A 14,552-nucleotide genomic window follows, 5' to 3' on the forward strand; every position below is an offset into this window, starting at 1 on the left:
TTTGGTTGCACTTTGTTTAATGGCATGCAGCTATTCTGGTTGTAAAGAAATGTGTCACTATAGTTTTACGCGTGTTTTCTTCCAGTGACTGAGTCAGGCTGAAAGAATCAGCTTTAGATTCAAAGGAACTTTAACAAAAATGAAATGTAATACTCTCTTCGTCTCGGCGACGAGAAGACATGGAAAGATTTTTTAACATAGGAAAAAAAACACCGTCATAACCAAAGCACACCGTACGTCAAATATTTATCTTTTCCCTGAAATGTTTTGAGAAGAAAAAGCTGTCTCAAATATTTGCACGTCACATTATTCTGAAATGCAAAGGATAACTGTTGAGGTGTTCAAAGAGCGAAGAATGAATTTGTTTTCACTGTGGCTCTCAAACTGATGAAAAACATGCCCTACGTCTTCCAAACTTGTGGAGCGGAGGTTTATGTTCATAAAGAAGATAATCATCAATGGCAAAATAAAGCTCTGCTCACAACAATGCACATATTCAAATTTAATGGGGCATTTTTGCTGCACCTTTGTTGCGGAAGGGGAGGGGAGGGAAAAATTATAGGCATAGAACTGGAAATATTGGTAGATGATATTCTAATGTAATGAAAGACACAGTCACTGAAACGGTTCCTTTGACGAGATTAAAACCGAGGTTGTTTTGAAAGTTCTTGGGTGGCCCGAGAAGCCTTCAGCTTTTTTTTAAATAGTGGCAATAAATTTTTTTTAAAAATCACAGTACATTCCCGAAAAGAACATGGTGCTAAACTAATGTATGGCCGCATGCCCAGAATCATCTTTATGCAATTGAGGATTTATGAGTCCTGCTTATCAAAAGTGTGCAAAGAAGCGAGTTCCTTCCAAAGTTTTCCTATTAACTGGAAATACTCGCTTAAGTGCCTTTAAGTTTAACTCTCGCCAACAGGAGAGATGGTGCAAGTCCTAGAGACAAGCCCAGCCGGGTTGCAGTCGGTGTCTGACAGAGTCAGACGTCAACCTTCAATGGGGGAAAGGTGTCTCTGGGATTGGCAAAGCCCCTGTGGTCATGTTCGTGCCAAGGGGAGAGCAGCCATCAGTACTCTCTCTGCACTAGACTCAGCAGTTCCAGAGCCTGAGCCGAGCAGCTCTGCAGTACTCAAGGAGTGAGATCAAAAATTCTTCCAAATTGCTAGTCGGTCAACATTTATGATGTATGTATGTATGTTTGTGTGTTAAACAAGAACAGACAGCCAGCGGGCGAGCTCAGGGCAGAATTCACTGCTCTGGGACGCTACCCTGTGTGACGGGCGCTGTGTAAATTCAAGATGTTGTTGTTGTTGTTGCTTTACTCAACGTCATTGGGTATTTCTCATCTTTGGAGCTCATTTTGCGATATCGAATTGATTTATACTTTGTGAAGAACATTAAGCGCTCTGACTCTTAGTTAAACCAAGGTCCCATCTGCCCTTTCAGGCGGTGGTTAAACATCCTATAACACCAAGTTAAAAAGAAAAGTGAGTTTCTCCTGGTGTCTGTTTTTCTATCAAACAACTTTTTGTGGTTGGCTTGGTTAGGATCATAATGCTGAGCAACCTACGTTGTCTGAACATTTCACTCCTCAGTCTGCTACCAGTCCATTCACACTTAAATGGGAAGCGGCCAGCATTAAATTGGCATTGCTTGGTGACTGAAGTACATTTGTAATAACTTTTGAGCGAATTGAAGCACCAAATAATTTTTCACTTGGAATGAGAATGCTGAGGTTGTTCACTGAGTCTTGCTGTTGGAAAGCTTTAGTCTATTTCTCTGATCGCTGCTCAGTGTTTTGTTGTGATTTCCCATTGAGAGTTTGGATGCCCTCAGTTGGTTGGAGACTCCTGACTTGCTGTGATTTTGATCCGCTGCTAACATAGAATCGACAGCTTGCATTGCCATTTGTGTAACAACTCGCTTTTCCAAGATGAATTCCTGTCAGTGAGAACAGAAGACATCGGTTATCAGTTCCAATAATAATACACAAACTTCTAAGTGCTACCATTTAAGTGCTCTGGGACACTACCCCACGTGAAGGGCGCTATATAAATGCAAGTTGTGTTTAACCAGATTGTATTTATTGTCTTTATTTTATTTATTGTTTATTGTATTTATTGTCTTTGGTTTCTTGCAGTAACAATAGACTAATATCAATCAATATTCACTTATAATAATAATAATAATCCTTGCATTTGATATAGCGCCTTATCATTACTTCGAGATGTCTATGACTGTGTATTTTGTGGGCGAAACGTGGCACATGGTGTCTGTTAGTTCCAAGTCCGTCGATGTTTTTTCCACTTATTGCTTGGGAGATACCTGTATAAGAGGTAAACCTAGCCCTGAGGAGATCCAGGAAAAGAACATGTTAACTACACCTTTATCATGTCCAATTTTCCCAAAATGCTGATTTCTTTCAGTGCTCCATAATGTTTAACATAGCACTGATCAGCCAGGTTATTAATCGCCAGCAGCAGAGCACCAAGTTCTTCACTCTACAAAGAGAAAGAATAGTAAAATGCTGATTATTTTCCACCCAAATATCACAATTGTCTGCCTATTTAGAGATTACACTGTACCAGAGGTTATTTCCCTACTCTGAGAGCAAAGAACAATTCTTTTGATGTTCCATCTGCAGTTTAACTAACTCATTTTGTAAGTTTAAAAACGTACTTTGGAGTAACTTTTTGTATCTGCACATCTCACATCAACCAAAATATTTACATGCACGAGAGCAGCCTCACAAAAGTCTGTACTTATTGACTCATTTATTGCTTTAAAAAGAATAATAGGGGGAAGATTTGTGACGTGATATCATAGGACGTATTATTTATCACATTGACCAAAATGTGACCAAAATAAACAAAGTTACAGGGTCAGGGGGAGAGGAGAGTGTAGTTTAGTAACTCTTGACAGCTTCTGACTTTTTCGCCCACAAAATACACAGCGAATTCACTTTACTGTATATTCTGTGAAGCGCTTTGAGACGTCTCAAAGGCGCGATATCAAATGTAAGGATAATTGTTATATTCATTATATTATTTTTGGTGAATGCCCCATATTGTGCATTGACCACTTTAAGCCCCTGTCCCTTTAACCTCCTTCTGCTTCCATTCCATTTTCCGTCCATAGCCGTGCCATGTACAATTATCTTTCCCCATCCGCTACCTCCAGTCTTACCTTGTACCTAAAGTTCCCTCCGTGTAGATTTATTTTCATTTCCAACTGCCTGTTCTTCTCCTTCCTTTTATCACATTTGTCTCGAAGCAGTGAAAGCTCACTGTTGATCGTCTGCCCCCAAAAAAAGTATTCTGTATGTTAAACCAAAGAAAACTGATAACGAACATTTTAAACAACAAGTAGAGAAGGGCAACGTTTTTCTTTATGAATATCGCAACTACTGCACACAAGAAATGTTCTGCCTGGATCAGGAATTCTATCAACTCACTATCTGAATTGACAAAGGGTGATTTGATTTTGGAACTTGAATAGGCAGCGAAATGGGAATAGAGATCTGCAGTCATGCAATAATAATAATTTGGTCACTCAATCAATCCACCGCTGTTTGTGGGACGCTGCTGTACGCAATTGGCTGCCGCGTCTCGCCCACAAAATATACAGTCAATTCACTTTACAGTGTATTCTGTGAAGTGCTTTGAGAAGTCTGAAAGATGTGATAAAGCGCTGCATCAGATGCAAGGATTGTTATTATGATTATTATGTAAACCGCACAAGTTTGCTGTTGCCATGTTCCTGCCGGAGTGCTTCCAGGTGATGTTGGCTCTTTTCTTGCACATCTGACAACCTGCTCAGGTTATTGATTAGAGTTTCGTTGGTGGCTCCCAGGGTTTCGTATCTTCTAATGATGCTGAGCAACAGTGATTCTGCATTGTACTCCAAGTAGTCTGGAAAACAAGGCAGCCTGGTAACAAAGAAGTAAAGTGCATTTCTGGTATAAATACACAAGAGAGCAAATCATTACAATGACTCATGTCAGGATAATGTAATCCCAATCTATCACTGGTTACTGGTGTTATGAACGAGCTCATAAACATCTATAAATTATATTTTAACACTGTGTTTATCAGTGTAAACTGGCATTTAAGCTGTGCAGCGATAATCTTTGACTAGATATCAGCTGTAGATTTGTTTGTGATATTAAGGGCTCATACACTGTGGTTCCACATACAAAGGATAAAATTCCAGTTGGGTGATAATTGGTCTATTAATGTTGCATTTCGGAGCAACCGGAATTTGGCAAATTCTTAAAAACAGCCTTAATTTTGAAACTGGTTTTGTGTCAGTTCCTTGAAGTATGATAGTCATAGATAATAATAATAATCCTTGCATTTGATATAGCGCCCTTCACGTCGGGAGGACGTCCCAAAGCGCTTCACAGAACACACTGTAAAGTGAATTGACCGTACATTTGTGGGCGTACGCAACAGCCAATTGCGCACAGCAATGTCCCACAAACAGATAAGGCTGAACTCGGTCCATTTCCATCAGAGTCAAAACATTTTCAAATCAGAAGATTTGGGCTTACCTTCTGGCATATTGTCAATGGCGTTCTGGAGGTATTCTTCGTAGATTTTATTTTGTGTCATCTTTTTCTGCAGTTTCCGCTGCCTGTGGCCAATAAGGTAAACTCAGCCCATCAACAACAACAAGAACAACAACAACAACAAAATTTGTAGAGCGCCTTTCACGTCAGGAGGACGTCCCAATGTGTAGGACATCAGAACAACATTTGCTATTGAACAGTTACTTGTATTTCTGGATTATAGAACAGGTTCTAGACCAGACTCTTTTCCCAAAGGCAGCAAAGGAATATCATCAGATGATTTTGGTCTCTCCCACACGGTTCTCAACATGGAATGGTGCGAATGGCAGAAGTTTGGCAGAAATCTTAATTCCAAAGCATAAACTTTGAATGAAAGGGACGGCAACATGCACATCATTAATAATAATAATAATAATAAGCCTTGCATTTGATACGGCACCTTATCACGTCTTCGAGACGTCTCAAAGCGCTTCACAGAATATACGGTAAAGAGAATTGACTGTATGTTTCGTGGGTGAAACACGGCAGCCAATTGAGCACAGCAGCGTCCAGTCGTGGATTGAGTGAGAATAATAATAACAATAATCTTTGCATTTGCTCCAGCGCCTTAGCACCTCGTTAAGATGTCTCAAATATACTTTAAAGTGGATTATCTGTATCTTTGTGGACTTTTCTCTTCTGATTGTATTTTCCGGATCCATTTGATGGACTAAATATAGAGCGGATCACTAAACGGATCCCAATAAAATTGTCACAGTGTCAATGGTATGATATTCCAACCGCGTACAACAGAACAGGCTCTGAGGATACTTTCTGTACCTGACTTTCAGCTCTTCCAACTGGCGAAGCAGATTCTGTAACTCCTGAGATTTTGCCTCGTTTTGTTTCACTTCCAGCTGATACTTCTGAATAGCTCGTCGCCTCTTAGCCTCGTTGTCCTTGAGAAACTTATCAAACTTCAGGGCTCGTTGCTTACTCTGTAAAGGATTGTAAGAAATAAACATGCAATAATAATAATAATAATCCTTGTATTTGATAAAGCATCTTATCACGTCTTCGAGAGTCTCAAAGCGCTTCACAGAATATACCGTAACTTTACAGGGAATCAGTAAAGGAACATGTGTTACTCCATCATTTGTAAAGAGGGAATAATATCCAGCTAAGAGAAAGATACTGCATAAAAGCCAAGACGTAAAACCTCAAAGTGAAACAACATGTCTCTGAGAACATCACCAAGAAAAATATCTCCAAACAGTCAAAGTGTCAGTAAAATGTTTGCAATTATCAGTATTATTTACAGATTTATTTCCCCCTCACCCCACCAGTTTTGTCTGCTTCACACTCTCCCCCACTCTTCCACTCCCGAAGGCGTTTTAATGCCTTTTACTGTTCTACTGAGATATGGTTCCATGGACACATGGGTGAAACCTTAGTCAAGTTTCCTCGCTCCACACGCCTGTTTACCTAGTAGTAAGTAGGAACCGGTTGTTAGTCAAATGGCGGATCACTTTTCCGGGGGTGATAATCCCTTCAACTGGACGTCAATTGACGGATATTAACTAACTCAGCACAGTCTGGTATAAATCTGAGCCTCCACATTTCTGTTTTGTTCAGTCTCGTGACAGCCCCGCCCAGGGTTATGTTTACTCAAAAATGAGGAGACGTTTAATGTACAAATTCATAAATATCTCGTGTCGATGGTGATAATGAGCAAAAAATTGTGTAAAATTCTTACAGCCAGTTCTGCTTTCTCATATTCCACCATGCGCTTAGCAACTGCTTCCATACGTTCAGAGAACTCCTGCCTTTTAGCTGCAAGTGCGGCACTGACTTGGTCAACTTCAACTTCTTTCTTCAGCACTAAGGTCTTCTGAAAAGTCTTTGGGTCACTCGCCAGAATCTCACCAGAAGCCTAAAAGGTTAGAAAATGCACCTGATGGTTTAAACGATGACCATTCCATGTCTGCCACGTGTCCTCTGTTAATCGTTCACAAACATTGCGTCTCTTCACCACTGTACCCAGGCTGGTTGGTTATAACAGTGGAGCAGTTTATTAAAGCAACAAAAACACTGGCCTCGACAGTGTGGGATTTCTAGAGTTTAATGCAACCCCACTTATCGAAGCAGGCCATTTTAGATATAAAACTCACATAATTCGTATCAGTCGGGACCGTAACATTTAATATGAAGTCTGAGTTATAAGCAAACTTATATAAATCGTACAAAATCCGATTGAGTCAGTAATCTGGACGGTGCATACATAATTCAATGCAGTCGGTAAGGGCTCACGGAGCTGCATTGAGTCACGGGAAATGTATTGCCAGTTGTCACATACGCCATTTATCAGCAAGCATTGGATTCGCATTAAATCGCGGGAAGTGAAGGTCTACACACAGGGCGACAGGTCAAGACTACGTTTTTCCCATGATTTAATGCAGCTGGTAATTTAGGAACTAAAGGAGGGAAGCGTTACAAGTTAGAGATGTTTAATCTGAGTAGTGCAAAGAAATCTAAGCGGTTTTGATAAGAAACTGAATGGGACTCAGATGCATGCATGACTTAAACGATTATACAATTTATGCGGGTTTTACCAGAATTTTTATAAAGCACCGAAATGAATGTTCCACCAGAAAAAGCAAGCGGTTTACACATTTGTTCATCAAACATCGACTAGACAAGTAATAATAATAATAATAATAATCCTTGCATTTGATATAGCGCTTTTCACGTCTTCTCGACGTCCCAAAGCGCTTCACAGAATATACTGTAAAGTGAATTGACTGTATATTTGTGGGCGAAACGCGGCAGCCAATTGCGCACAGCGATGTCCCACAAACAGTCATGGATTGAAAATGTCCAATTTATTATTGTTTTGTTTTGGAGGGATTATTATTAGGCTCTGTGTGGAGTAAGGAAACTTGCCCAAGGTTTGGCCCTGACCTGCCGGGGATTGAACTCAGGTCTCTCACTTGCAAAGCGAGTGCTCTAACCACTGAGCTACAGGACTCCACGTACACTGTTCAGTGTTTATTAAACTCCTAAGTGTGGTTTCTGAGCACTCAGAGACGTCAACCAGCGTGAAGGGCGATATATAAATGCAAATTGTTGTTGTTGGTTTCTGTAATTCCACTACTTAATAAGTATTGTTGTTACTCAGCTTGATACAGCTGCGGTGACAATGTGGACAAGTTTTTTTCCCCATCGAAATCCTACAAGGGAACAGAGGCCAGAACTGAAGAGACACCAGGCAACACTGCGTATTTATAGCTGTAACAGATGCCAACCCGAATGACAAAGGGAAGGAGAGGCCCCACTGAAAGTCAATTCACCAGCACAAAAAGTGATAAGGTTACTTGAATTAGACGTTGTGCTGCTGAAGTGCCTGAAAACAATGCAGGTGCTAAGCGAACAGGCATCACTGCCTGCTTTTTTCTTCTCAAGGTGAAGGAATAATTTAAAAGGTAACGTTCGAGGGAACGGATCTGACACGTGTCCTCTGTAAATCATTCACAAACATTGCGTCTCTTCACCATTGTACCCAGGCTGGTTGGTTATAACAGTGGAGCAGTTTATTAAAGCAACGACAACACTGGCCTCTACAGGGTGGGATTTCTAATTGAATTCCTTAAAAAGGCCAACAACAACTTGTATTTAATAACACGCCCTTCACTCCAGACATTGTCTCGGAGCGCTTAAATAACAACAATAACTGCTTAAATAACTGCTTAAACCTAAGGAATTACATTTGCGCAACTACAATTTCCTTCTGGTAACTGGAAATGCAATAAGTCATGTCAACTCACAACATTTCCCACTCTGAAGCAATATACCTCCAGAGTGGAGTTCCCTCAGGAAACTATAATATAGAAAATACACGTATACAGTATAATATGATAAAATATACATTACGGCAGATTCTGTGAAGTGCTTTGAGACATCTCAACAACGTGGTAAGGTGCTATATCAAACACAAGGATTATTATTAATATTATTATTATTATGTCTATTGTTATAGATTGCCAACAAGGTTGGAGCCTCAACTCCCTGTGCTGCAGAGCAGGAGAATCAGGATCATACTCATGTTGGATTCTCTGCCCTGAAGGGAGGACATGTTGGCGAGAGAGCAGTGGCGAGGCAATGGGGAGAATCAGCGAGAGACCCACAAAGACATTTATTTGTTGCTTCACAGTAGCTGAGTCGCAACTGAATTGGCGTAGGAATAAAACGTTGGTAAGGTCTGTAGAAAGAATAGTGTTCAGCGGGGGAGATTAAGGTTGCACTGAAAGGAATCATTTGATGGGATGTAAAACCACCACAAGCTCAGTGTAGTTTATGCTACTGTGTTTGAAGAGAGGAGGAAATACTATCATGTTATGGTCTTGAGCAAATGGTTCTGACCTCTGGGTTCCTTTACACCTGAAACATGATCCTATATTTACAATTTAGTGGTTTGCTGATGATACAGATGTATTATTAGCAATGCTGCCTGTTCAAGGTCCCATGGCACTATTCGAAAAGAGAAAGATATTTGCCCCCGGTGTCCTGGCCAGCAATCCCTCCCAGATAATATTGGTCACACATTTCATGGTTGTTTGTGCGACATTACTGTGTGCAAATCATCTACAAAATGCACAGTCGCTGACTTTACAATAAATCCTGTGAAGCGTTTTAACTCATTCTCCAAACCTGAAAAGCAATGTATCAAATGCAAAGATTATGATTATTATGATTATTATTATTATTATTGTTCTGCTACTAGTGATGCCAGAGATCCTGCAGTCTTTTTGCAACTTTGCATTTTGAGAAGGAGGGGAATTAAGCATAAGTTCATCTAAGAACTCCAACGTTTAGAAGGTTCCCATTCAGATTAAACACTGAAAGGAAAAGTTTAAATACCTGTCTGACAATTGGAATGTGATTCACGTCCTCATCATCTTCATCTCTTAAGAGAAAAGGAGTAAAATACTGTCATTTTAGATCAATAGCAGGTACAGTAAACAACTTCTCTTTCAATATTAAAACCAATTGCCTTCAATACAAATCTCGTTACAGTATTACAATATGTTTTTCATGACAAGTGTTGGGACTCCAGAAATGTTGGCTAACCACTTGTTAAAAATATTAAAATATTAAAAATAATCAATTGTTAAAACAACACTTGAGAAAGGCACAGAAATGATGTCAAGAAACCAGCGCAGCATCACTCTCTATAGAGCCTAGAAACTTTCATGATGATTCATTAATGATCAGCAAATATGCATGGGTGCCAAATGTAAATCGCCAAAGATGAACAAATGCAAACAAAAAATCCTCCCAATAACTAAAGAGAGGTTGACTTTTACCTTCTGTCGCCGAGTTGAGTGACGAAAATATTTCTCTTTAGATTTCTGATCTGCAGGTAATAATCATCTGGAACTCTGAGATCCCCTGTTCCTTCACTCATCCTTAAATCTCCAACAAAAAGCAAACACAAAAGCAACAAATGTGGGATAATTTAAGGAGGGTTGTAAGTGAGGATCTGCTGAAGGAGGGCGACTGAAGCCAAAGGACCTTTAACCGCTTTAGGACTGAAAGCCGTGACAAGTGTTTGGGGCTACAGAAATGCAATAAGAAGCTTCTTGTTGGTATGGCAGCCACATGGTCATGTGGCACAGTGAGTCAAACACGGTGCTGTCTCTATAGGAACCAGCTCTACGGGAACAGCCCTATGAGTGGCAATAGTCCATCTGTCAGCCTTTGCAAATACTACATATAAAAAATGTGCAAACATGTTTAACATAAGAACATAGGAACATAAGAAATAGGAGCAGGAGTAGGCCATTCGGCCCCTCGAGCCTGTCCCGCCTTTTAATAAGATCATGGCTGATCTTCTAACCTAATTCCATTTACCCGCCCTATCCCCATATCCTTTAATCCCTTTAGTTTTTAAAAATCTATCGATCTCAGTCTTGAATAAGTTCAAGGACTGAGCATCCGCAGCCTTCTGGGATAGAGAATGCCATAAATTCACTGCCCTCTGAGTGAAGAAATGTTTTCTCAACTCAGTTTTAAAGGTTTAGACCGTTTGCACACGTAAAATAAATTGCTTAATACACGTAAAATCTTACCAGCAAACCAATATATTGAAGGGCAGTACTGTGCAAATGATGCAATGATAAACTAATCTAAACACAATTCACTGCTACCCACACTTCTCATTCTTAATTAAATTAAACTATTTGAAATTATGAAATACGTCTACTGACTTACGTTTATCGACTAGTTTCTCCCCCCATATTTTTTCTCCCTCTTGCATTTACGTTTCTACTGCATATTTCTACGATTTGCTCAACTTCAACATAAACCAGTTGATGGTTTAGGGTTTAAATGGTCAGATTTCAGGTCCCTCTGTAATGTGGCCATGATTTTTACAATCATATTGTTTCTTAGTCTGGAGTCTCTTGCCACCCGAGCTAGAGGGGAATCATTATGATTGGTTCCACACAACTTTTTGATGTCAATTCGAATGATCTACAATTTGTTAGGACTAACATTTAAGTAAACGTTGCAATATGTTTCAATGAAAGAGGGAATCTTTCTAACCACGTTTGGAGTTGACCTAAGCTAACTGTCTGGACAAATGTCTCGTAATATATGATCAATGTTATTATTTGCACTGGGATCACTTTAACAGGTTGCCCATTTACACTGGACTGGATAAAGTGATGTATAACAGTAAATAGGCGATGGGTAACTCAAGCCTGGCCTGCGAGGACCTTCCACTAATGCAGAACGTGGACCTGTCTGTGTCTGTCTGGCCATGGGTTAAATATAACTTCCACTGAAGTTTGGAGATTGTTGATGCACCAACAAAATCTGACCTGTCATCCATGATCACGAGGTTGGGACTAAAATAGAGCTTCACAACCTACTGCAACGAGGTCACATAAAGCCCAGTTGAAGTGGGGAAGAGCAAAATACAGTACTGGAAAATCAGGGACCCTGGGAAGGAGCAAGAAAAGACTGTGGACAACTGAGCTGTCCATTATAACAGTTACAAACGGTAATGTATGTGTTGTCCACATATATCAGCAATGATCATGACTTGGGTTTGCAGGGGAGTTCTGTATATCAGAGTTTGCACACTGAGGAGCAGATATTGACACTGAGGTAACTGGGCTGAAATTGTATAGCTTGTATCATGCTACTGCTAATAATAGTACTATTCCTTGCATTTGGTATTCATTTGCATTTGATATAGCGCCTTATCACATCATCGAGACATCTCAAAGCGCTTCACAGGCTATGCTGCAAAGTGGAGTGACTGTGTATTTTGTGGGCGAATGCGGCAGCTGGCTGTGCAACCGGCCATGGAGTGAGCGAACAATTTTAGTTGGGGGATTGTTGACCAGGACATTAGTTTGCAAGATCCTGGGGGATATCGGTATTGGATGTCTCCAAACCCGTGCAATTTTATATAACGGTGTACTGTGTCCAAATGGCCACCATCTGCAATGGCTAAGCTTTTGCCGTTTGTTTAGCAATGCTCAGTGCGATTATATAAATTATTATGCAACGCAATATTATGTGTGTATGTGTGTGTTACGATGATGATGATGATGATGACAAAAAAAACAACAAACTGTCAACGTTCTCAGTGAAACCAGTAAATTTATTTTAATACAACAGTTATTTTAAAGTACAAGTAGCTTGGCGATATTTAAATCCATCCCGCTTAGGAAAGCATTTCTTTACCTTGCAATGATCGAATAGAGTTAGACATAGACTTGTTAGGGGTATAATTGTGGAGTCCTGTAGCTCAGTGGTTAGAGCACTCGCCTCGCAAGCGAGAGACCTGGGTTCGATTCCCAGCAGGGCGAAACTTTGGGCAAGTTTCCTTACTCTTCACACCTGATAATAATCCCTCAAGAAAAAAATAAAATAATAAATTGGTCACTCAATCCATGACTGTTTGTGGGACACTGCTGTGCACAATTGGCTGCCGAGTTTCGCCCACAAATATATAGTCAATTCACTTTACAGTATATTCTGTGAAGCGCTTTGAGACGTCTCGAAGACATGAAAAAGAGTTATATATCAAACGTAAGGATTATTATTATTTTTAATCAGTGTTGGGCTGGCGATAGGGGTAATTAAAATTTTTTCCAACTACCCCCATGATTTGGCTACCGAAAGACCCCATGAATCGGTGCTGCCCTTAGCTTACCTCACATTCCCGAGCTCTCCCGGGGAGCCAGTCCGCCACTGGATGTTCTCCAACCTCAACCTCATGCTCGTGTCGTGTGACTCTCATTGGTTTCCAGAGAATGTCACATCAGTGAGCACGTGGGAACCCAGGCAAATAACAGCTGCAAAGTTGTCAGTGTCAACATAACTGAATGAATTCCAAGGATGCAGGAAGCTGAGAGAATCTGTGGACCTGGAATGTTCTATTTACTGATCCAGCTGGGAACGGTCATCCTTGTCCCAGGCCCACATACAGTACTTGGTCAATCTCTTACTGGTGCCATCTTTATATCGCAGACTATTCCGTATGTGTTTCAGCTATCCGTTTATTTTTCAGCAAAGCATGGGGTGCCCTGGCAATCTTGTGAGAATGGGGACGCTATTTCTTTGCTGTACTCCAACGATATAGTTTGATATATAACTCTTTTTCACTATCCTGATTCCAATGACAACAAAGTTACATGTGTATGGAGCCTTTCACGTCGGGAGGACATCCCAAGGCGCTGGACAGTCAGATTTTCGGACCAGAGCTAGGGGTCAGGATTGGGGCTGGTGGAGGGCAGAGGGGGAAGCAGGGTGATCGAAAGCACGGTCGAAGAGGAGGGTCTTGAGATAGGTCTTGAAGGAGGCAAGGGAGGAGGCGAGGTGGAGGGACTGTGGGATGGAGTTGCAGAAGGTGGGGGCAGAGTGGCAGAAGGCCCGCCCACTAATGGTGGGGCGAGCGAGGCAGGGAACGTGAAGCAGGACGGAGCCCGCTGAATGGAGGGAGCGGGCAGGATGGTAGGTTAGGAGGTCGCAGAGGTAGTGGGGAGCAAGACCATGGAGGGCTTTGAAGGTGAGGACCAGGATCTTGAAAAGTATTCAATGTGTGGTGAGAAACCAGTGGAGTCAGGCGGGGATGGGGGTGATTTCCCCGATTCCATAAAAGGATAATAATAATAATAATCCCTGCATTTGATATAGAGCCTTATCAAGTTTTCAAAAGCGCTTCACGGAATATACTGTAAAGTGAATTGACTGTGTATTTTGTAGGTGAAACGCGGCGGCCAATTGCGCACAGCAGTGTCCCCACAAACAGTCATGGATTGAGGGATCAAATTATAGAATAAGTCACTTAAATGTTACATATTTCTATGTATACTGAGAATTTGGGAATCACCTGCTGGTCCGGCAATTCAACAACAACAACAACTTGCATTTATATAGCGCCTTTCACACCGGACAGCAATTGCTAGTTCTCAGACTTCCCTCCTTTGTGGCAATGCTCCTCTGAATTCACTGCCACAAAGACCTACTACTCCATTATCAGGTCAAATTCATCACTGGGGTCTCAGCAGGTTTCTTTTTTGACATCCTGCCTTTTGATGATAAGTTGCTATTAGTTGAAGGCTCCTTCCCACTACAATGGGTCCATTGATGGCTTCCAGGAAATCCTAGGCTAATGAATGTTAAATGCAAATAAATTCATGGTTTGGCATTCCACCAAGAACTTGGACCTTGTATCATTCTTACACATTAGATTTACACTTTGAATGCATTTAGCATTTGTTTACATTAGCTTTCGAGGCCAAATTGTAACAGAGCTCATGTTTCAGCCTTAAACAACCTTCTATAGAACTTGACTTAAAGGGGTTCTTGGAAAACACACTCTTACATTAAAAAGGGACTTGAAATCTATCCCCACTTGTCTCCTCTCAAAGACCCTTCTTCAGGAAGCGAATCTGGAACTTGATGTTCTACTTTTGAACTCTCG

At 40.9% G+C, this 14,552-nt stretch overlaps 2 protein-coding genes and 1 non-coding gene across 6 annotated transcripts in view; 2 read left to right on the forward strand and 1 right to left on the reverse strand.

Moving 5' to 3' along the window:
- On the reverse strand, positions 1–12,967 carry si:ch1073-416d2.4 (coiled-coil domain-containing protein 42 homolog). Of its 3 annotated transcripts, XM_007903868.2 has the most exons (10): positions 12,780–12,967; positions 9,916–10,024; positions 9,470–9,515; positions 6,309–6,485; positions 5,393–5,550; positions 4,556–4,638; positions 3,742–3,914; positions 3,190–3,300; positions 2,388–2,504; positions 1–1,944 (listed from the first exon to the last, which is right to left on the reverse strand). In XM_007903868.2, exons 2-10 carry the CDS (start codon positions 10,014–10,016, stop codon positions 1,744–1,746), a joined length of 1,167 nt encoding a protein of 388 aa, XP_007902059.1. In that variant the 5' UTR covers positions 10,017–10,024; positions 12,780–12,967; the 3' UTR covers positions 1–1,743. The 3 variants fall into 3 exon arrangements, with proteins under 3 accessions (XP_007902059.1, XP_007902058.1, XP_007902060.1); XM_007903867.2 differs by lacking the exon at positions 12,780–12,967 and having other exon boundaries at positions 9,916–10,188; XM_007903869.2 differs by lacking the exons at positions 2,388–2,504; positions 12,780–12,967 and having other exon boundaries at positions 9,916–10,188.
- Positions 11,482–14,552, forward strand: part of asb2a.1 (ankyrin repeat and SOCS box containing 2a, tandem duplicate 1) — an 18,508-nt gene continuing 15,437 nt past the window's right edge. Inside the window, exon 1 of one of the 2 annotated variants that reach the window (XM_007903870.2) lies at positions 11,482–11,615. The gene's annotated coding sequence lies outside the window, so the exon portion shown is untranslated. Of the gene's footprint in view, positions 11,616–11,645; positions 11,723–14,552 lie in introns of those variants that run through there. The other variant, XM_007903871.2, reaches the window with a different exon arrangement.
- trnaa-cgc lies at positions 12,361–12,432 on the forward strand. Its single transcript has one exon. It is a non-coding gene; the product is annotated as a tRNA-Ala (tRNA).

Source organism: Callorhinchus milii, unplaced genomic scaffold (genome assembly GCF_018977255.1).
Source record: "Callorhinchus milii isolate IMCB2004 unplaced genomic scaffold, IMCB_Cmil_1.0 Scaffold9, whole genome shotgun sequence".
In the NCBI taxonomy this organism is placed as follows: Eukaryota; Metazoa; Chordata; class Chondrichthyes; order Chimaeriformes; family Callorhinchidae; genus Callorhinchus; species Callorhinchus milii.

Excerpts from the sequence above, each read along its gene's own strand:
- si:ch1073-416d2.4 (XM_007903868.2), bottom strand. The coding sequence starts at position 10,016 with ATGAGTGAAGGAACAGGGGATCTCAGAGTTCCAGATGATTATTACCTG. Across the intron at positions 6,486-9,469 it reads ACATTCCAATTGTCAGACAG|GCTTCTGGTGAGATTCTGGC; the intron begins GTATTTAAACTT and ends CTAACCTTTTAG. Across the intron at positions 3,915-4,555 it reads CATTGACAATATGCCAGAAG|ACTACTTGGAGTACAATGCA; the intron begins GTAAGCCCAAAT and ends CTTGTTTTCCAG.